Here is a 7553-nt window from a genome sequence, read left to right as displayed (position 1 = left end):
TGTGTCGTAGAAATTGATTATTTTTTATGAATATTAATATGAAAAAGTATAATTAAAGTATAATTAAAAATGAATTATTATAAAAAAAAATTAGTGTATGTGGCAGTTTATGAATGGATGTAACAAGGGAAAATATATTTTTTCATTAGTCTGCTTTTAAAATAGCCGAAAAACATAAAATGGATGCTGTGCCACTACTTATGTGCGGCACTGTATGTCATACAGCTCATCGTTCCTTCGAATGCGATATTCGCCGTGGCTAATACGCAAAGGACTATAAATCTTTCCCAGAACTTTTCTCTCGAAAACTCGCGACGTCGACTCATCAGTTGTTGTCATCGTCCAAGCCTCTGCATCATTTAGCAGGACGGGAAGTAGGCTCATCGTCAGATACCTACATGGTGGAACCTACATTGGAACACTGTGCATATTTTGAAAAATTATTGACCAGCTACCACCTGCTATGCAATTGGGAGCTACTTGTACAAACTAATTCCGATGCGTATTTTGTCAAGTGCCACTGGCGATGTGAGAAATGCTTTGTGTTTCACACAAGTCCTTTGCTCAATTGGTCAAATGGTCCGTGGTTGTCGGTGGTCTCGCGTGGTCTGTCCCTTTGTCTGGTCCTTCGTTCGTCTTGTACCTACTGTTTCGTAGTCATTCCASTCCGTTCGCTGCTGTCACATCTGTTCCCTACACAGTGTTGCATTTCTGTTTCAACATTATTGTCCATTTACAGAGTCCTACATTCGGCTATCCTGACTGTTCATTCGGCCCCGAATGATGGGTTCCACTTCTTCATAAATTCAGCAATTGTTATCGTGCGTCTTGGTCTTTCATGATCACCAATCTTCTAGACTTCATATCTTCCGCGTACCATCTTATTTGCAATTCTATATGGCCCGAAGAATTTTGCTTTAAGTCTCAGTCCTGCTCCATACTGCGTTCGCTTGATGGYTACTAGCTCATTTTTATTATAGTCGACCTCTACTCTTCGCCTTTTGTTGAATGTTCTCCTATTTTCCTGCTGAATCCTAGCGATATTGTGTCGTGTCTCCTGACGAATTACCTCGCGTTCTGCATCGAGCTCTTCGATGGCTGACTCCTCCAGCAGTTCGAGTAAATGTGGTATTCCTTTCAATCGCATCTCAAGTCCAGTCATAATTCTAAATGGTGATTGTTTGGTGCTTCTTTGCGGCGTGCTGTTGATTATTTGCTGCACACGATCCACGTTCTTGTACCAGTTTCCAGAACTCTCGTTTCCCAACTTAGCTATCATCGGAATAATAGTCTGGTGCATGCGCTCTACTTGCCCGTTTGCTCGTGGCACTACCGTAGCTATTAATAAATGCTGGATTTCCTCATCCTCGCAATACTGTTTAAACAAATTCGACGTAAAGGCTGCGCCTCTGTCAGTTATGACACGTCTTGGATTTCCGAAAACGGCTGCTCTTTTCTTTAAACATTCGACGACTGCATCAGCTCCAGTGTTCTTAATTGGATATAGCCAAACGAACTTGGAGAATGCGTCAACCATCACAAGGATGTAGTTATATGCTTTCTTTGTCGACTCCAGCGGCCCAACGTGATCGATATGTAGTGTTCCCAAAGGCTTGTCCTCTTTACTAATGGGATTTAGGAAACCTTCTTTAATTCCTGACTTTGTATCGTTGACGATACACTCTACGCAACTTCTTACAACCTTTGTTACCTTCCTATTTAAATTTGGTATATAAACTGTTTTTTCTACTGCTTCTTCCGTTTTCTTGATGGAAAAGTGTCCTTGCCTATGTGCCATGTTGATGATTTCGTTTTCCATAACTGATGGGACTATCAGGAGTTCTCTTGTTGAATCCTTATACAGTATTCCATGTTTGGTATAAAAGTCTTCGTAATCGTTCTTCTCTAGAACCTTCAACACAGCTCGTACCCAATCATCCTCTTCCTGTGCTTGCTTCAGCCGGTGGATTAGGGAATCCTCTATAATGAGACAAGACACCCTACTCAACGCATCTACATGCCGCATTTTTGAACCGTTTCTATGTTCTATCTCGTAGCAAAAGTCTTGTAGGAACATTGCCCAACGAGATACTCTTAATGGCACATCTCGTTTCCGCATCGTCATTGCGAATGCATTACAATCCTTTATTATCTTAAAACTTATTCCCAACAAATATACTCTCCACTTCTTAAGTGCTTCTATAATCGCTAGTACCTCGAGTTCGTACGAAAGGTACTTTTCCTCTGCTGGTTTTGTCTTCCGACTCATGTATTGAACTGGATGGAACGCTTGATCGTCGAAATCCTTYTGAAGTAGCACTGCTCCGTACCCGGACATACAAGCGCCTGTATGTACCTTAGTCACTGCTTTCGGATTGTATAACATTAGGACTGGTGCGCTGAYCAATGCTGACTTCAACTTCTGGAATGCCTCCAACTGCTTGTCGCGCAGCTCGAACTTAGTCTCTTTCCTGAGTAGATCCGTCAGCGGTTTGGATATTACAGCATATCCATCGACAAATCTTCTAAAGTATGATGTCAATCCCAGGAATCTCTGCAAAGCCTTCTTGTCATGTGGCAGTGGGAAATTCCTAATCGCTTTCGTTTTTGCATCAAATGGTTTTATCGAACCGTCTTCTATAACATAGCCTAGAAAGTCTATTTTACTTGTAAGAAACTGACATTTGTCTCATTTCATCCGCAAACCATTTTCTTCAGCTCTTCGTAGAACTCGTTCTAGACAGTGTACGCTTTCCTAAGATCCAGTGTCGTAAAAACATTAGCACCCTGTAACTTTTCGATAACATCGTCGATATTTGGCATCGGGAAGTTATCGCGAACCATCTTTGTGTTTCATCGCCGATAATCGCAACACAACCGTTTCTTTCCATATTTCTTCGAAACTAACACCACTGGTGACGCATAATTTGAATTACTGGATTTAATGATCCCATCCTTCAACCACTCCTTAACTTGTTCATTCACTTCCTGTCTATCGGTGTATGACATCCGTCTAGGATTTTCATATACTGGGGTGTCATCTGAAAGTAAGATCTTCATCTCTACTGGCGAATTCGAATTGCTTGTAGGCTTATAATTCGCCACCATTCTTCTTACTACAGTTGCCTGCTCTTTGTTGAGGTGTGAAAGATCGGCTTCATCCACAAGTACCTTCGCCATTCCTGCGACCATACACAGGGTTCCAAACTCTTCGCTCAGTTCAGCAATCCTGTTATCACCTTCATCAATTGGGTTGTTCCTAGCATCAGTGCCCATCTCCGCAGTCTCATGAACCAACTTCGAACTCGCTTCTGAAATCCTGAACTCTCTCGGCTCCTTAGCCACAACAGCGCCCTCGCTCTCATTGTTTGCTGCTTCCAATGCCCTTCTATCACGGATTTTCTTGCGATACTTCCTAACGGCTCCCATATACTGCTCGTCATCTTCATGTACCCTTATGGCCACGTTTAATTTCACATCAAACTTCTTAGGCTTCGCTGACCCAACAGTGCGATCTTTCCTTACTGCTCCAGTATTCACCTCCTCCTTGCTCGGTGGCTTTTCCTCCACCTTCTTCTGCCTCAACTCCTCGCCATCTTCCGTAACGAACATATCGACTTGTCTCAGAACGTCGTTACCAATCACGAGCGCATATTTGATGTCTCGCTCCCTCACTACGGGAAATTTTACTTCCAACTTTATGTTGTCTACATCGATGGATGTGGTAAAGCTACCTATTGTTGTAAGTTTGCTGGTACCGATACCCATAAACTGTCGCTGGTCACTACTTAAGTCAACATCCAGACTAAGTATGTTTAACGTATCGTGACGTATAATACATAAGTCGCTACCTGTGTCGATTAATGCCGACGCAGATTTCCCGTTGAAACTTACATCCTTAAAAATCTATCCACTCCGCTTCTCCGATTTTACAATTTCTCCTTCATCCGTCATATTATTGACGCTGCTTCTTTCCAATTTAGGAGTTTTGCTTTCTGCCTTAGAGTTAGCTGCACGATTACCTTCTTTACCGCAATTGTAACACGATGTCTTATTGCGTGGACAGCTCCTAACAAGATGTGATGAATCCCCACAGACAAAACTGACTGACTGACTGGGACTGCTTTCTGGAAATCCTTGTTTGACGACGATGCCTTCTCCTGGTTCCCATTCACGGGTTGTGACTGGCTGTAACGAATTTTCTCGTATACCTTGATTTGCTCCTTCAAATCCTGTATAGTTTTCGCCTGGTATAGGTTACTTTTGTACGACCTTGAGTCCGGTATGCCTTCGATGAAATATTGTATTAGGCTTGGGTCACCTAGCCCTATCGGTTTTCCCAATTCCATTGAAACGTATAAGTATTCTCGCAAATCTTCTCCATGTCGCTTCCGACGACTACATAAAGTACGGTGTACTTCAATCGATGATAATGCTATACCAAATTCCTGCCGCAGCGCTAGTTTTAGTGAACTCCAACTTCTTATTCCTCTCTGGCTTCTTATAAAAATCTTTGCCGCACCCTTCAACAGTTGTTTTGCGTAGATGAATTTCTGCAGCTCATTCCAACGCACTGCTGATGCGTTTGCCTCAAAATCCTCAAGCTATTGTTCGAAACTGTTCCTTTAAACGAAGTCATTGAGTCCTTAACATCTCGGAGAGTAAAGTTGTGGTATTCGACTCTAACCTCACGCACACATCAGTTTCGGAACCGTCACTCACAGTCAGGGAGAAATGCTCCATCAGTCTGTCTTGTAGTGTCGCTTTCCGTCCAATAGTCGATAGCCCTAAATCGCCTAACCTTTCCTTCAGACCGTCAACAGTCAGCTCAAAAATTTCGTTACGGTTCATAATTTACAGTGTTGTGCAAGAATCGATTATGTTCCAAAATCTTAATTTCAATAATAATATTTCCTTTTAGCCCGCGCTACAATATTCACTTTTTCCGCATACTATTCTGATAACTTTTATGTTAATCAAGTCGATCGCAATATCTGCGTTTACAATTTAATAACTTTTGCGTTAAACAAATTTTATTACAATATTCGTTTTAATCTTTCGTATACAGTTTTGAAGTGAAATATTTTCTATAAATCGGATTTTGTTACAATTTCCGCATTAATATTTTGTGCAAAATTTTAATAACTTTTATGTTTAACGAATTTCATTACAATATTCCTTTTAACTTTTCCGCATAATGTTTTTACAGAGAAATTTTTCCTATAAATCGAATTTTAAAACGTATTTTCAGCAATAGATATTCGCCACAATTTCTCACAAAATTTTCACAGAAATATTCAATAACTTATTTTACATTATTCAAAAACTGTACAATTGTATGTATATCAAAAGACTTAGCTGTTTCCAATAAAATGTGACGCCACCTCCAACGATGAACTGTACTTTACCGTACGCACTGTATATACCCGCCGTTTCTGCTGCTGCTGTTGTTGTGACTGACGCTGACGCTGCTGCTACTGCTACTACTGGTGCTGCTGCTACTGCTGCTACTACCACTGGTACTGCTGTTGTTACTGGCGCTGATACTGCTGCTGCTGTTATTGCTACTACTTCTGATGCTGTTACTGCTACTGCGTCTTCGCCGACGCTGTGCCTTGTTGCTAGCGCTCCTTTCGACAGCTAGGCTTTACCATTCGTCCGTTATGCGGTTTGGACCACTTGCATTAACACGTTTAAAAATTTTCACTTTAAACCGCACTTTAATCCCGTTTCTGACACCAATTGTGGGATTGACTCAAAAATCATTGTTTTCTTTTAATAATTATAACGTTTATTTAACAAATATAAATCGCAAGTATTATATTACTCGTAAATTATGTGTGTGAAATGTAATGGTCCGTGGTTGTCGGTGGTCTCGCGTGGTCTGTCCCTTTGTCTGGTCCTTCGTTCGTCTTGTACCTACTGTTTCGTAGTCATTCCAGTCCGTTCGCTGCTGTCACATCTGTTCCCCACACAGTGTTGCATTTCTGTTTCAACCTTATTGTCCGTTTACACAGTCCTACTTATATGAAATTATATTATTACCCAAGACTTTTTCTGTGACCCTGTGTTTATGCTTGAAAAAATAAGATGTATATTTTAAAAATCCTTATTCAATATGGCGAATCCCAGAAATTGTGAAGTTCATTAGGTATAGAAAAATATTTAAATTTAAGTAAGGATACCCTTAGTTTATTTGAAACACAACAATATAATCATCATATAACTGATAATTTGAGTAACAAGTATCTTAATGACACTTGTTGCACGTATTCTCAGCCACTGGATCGGAGTATTGTCATGCCCACAAAATGCAGTTAAACAAAGCTTATAAATAAGCTGCAAATTAAAATTAAAATGTTGAGAGATAGAAAGGCCAAAAGACGGAGAATTGAAGATGTTGCTCGATGGTGGTTCAGTATTGTTAAGTACCCGACAAGCTATTTCAAAGCGGCTATTTACTGAAAATTAAACTTTTGTTCCTTCAAACCTCAATACTAAGAGAGGAACGGAGACGTCGAAATACGGCTTGATTCTTGAATAGCATCACAAGATGAACAGTTTTACCATTCGAGCTTTGTCAGAAAGTTGGGAAAAAGTTGTGACTAGTAGAGCAGAGGGTCTTAGAAAATATTTATTAAAAGAAAATCACTTGATGTTAAGTTTCGTACGTCAGTGTTATTGTTTTGCCGCGCAACGCATGTTGCTCACATTGTTTGTATTTTTACGAAAATTGTTTTTTGTAAAAATGAAGAAAAGAATATGAGAAAGGATATTTTTCCTCATATCGATTCGAGCTGTTAAGATAAAATGAACTTTTTCAAAGATCAAAAATATAATTAACAATAACTCGACATTTTTCGAATTTTGAAAATCCCTTCCCTTCTTCTTTACTGGCGTGGACACAGCTTACACGGTTGTAGTCAAGTTAACAAGGGCGCGTCAGCCGTTTCTTCTTTTTTATATTTGGCATCAATCCCAAATACTAAGTGCAGCCAGGTACTCTCAAACTGTTCTCTCCAAAGGAGTGGATGCCTTTCTCTTCCTCTGCTTTCACCGGCGGGTACTGAATCGAAAATATTCAAAACTGGAGTGTTCTCTTCCTTCCGGGCCTAGTCGCTGGCTCTTGATTTGCTGAACTACGCCAATGTCTTGCACTGTCTCTCGAACCCACATAAGGCCGATTAATCAGATGTTGTCATTGTACATACATAAAGCTTATATTAAGTTGAGCTTTCAATCTATACGGACGTGTTTTGATGTGCTCCGTGAAACTTTTCTTTAAAAAAATATGCCGTTAGGATAATCAAAATATAAAAAGTCCCAAAAAAATTTTACTGTTTACAAAAAATAAACATAATAAAATAACAAATAAGTGCGAAATGAAACAAAAGCCATGAGCGCCGCGCAGCCCCACAAACAAGACCGCAGGCATTCTCTGAATGCCTACTTTAGATTTGTCGAGCAGGCAAATTCATCTCCTACCAACAAACAAAGCAACGATGAGAAGGATGAGTCATCGCAGCGACCAACTGAACAGCACCATAAGCTGA

General features: G+C 40.3%; 1 protein-coding gene across 1 annotated transcript; it reads right to left on the bottom strand.

Annotated features, from left to right (window-relative positions):
* Positions 1 to 2853: 2853 nt before the first annotated feature.
* Positions 2854 to 5937, bottom strand: LOC108971715 (nucleosome assembly protein 1-like 3). The gene is made up of 3 exons (XM_018937963.1): positions 5924 to 5937; positions 5427 to 5645; positions 2854 to 3805 (listed from the first exon to the last, which is right to left on the bottom strand). Exons 1-3 carry the CDS (start codon positions 5935 to 5937, stop codon positions 2854 to 2856), a joined length of 1185 nt encoding a protein of 394 aa, XP_018793508.1.
* Between the last annotated feature and the right edge of the window lie 1616 nt (positions 5938 to 7553).

This window comes from Bactrocera latifrons, unplaced genomic scaffold (assembly GCF_001853355.1).
Source record: "Bactrocera latifrons isolate USDA-ARS-PBARC rearing strain unplaced genomic scaffold, ASM185335v1 scaffold_356, whole genome shotgun sequence".
Classification (NCBI taxonomy): Eukaryota; Metazoa; Arthropoda; class Insecta; order Diptera; family Tephritidae; genus Bactrocera; species Bactrocera latifrons.
Note: the sequence above shows the minus strand (reverse complement) of the source record. Positions and strands in the feature narration are given on the sequence as shown.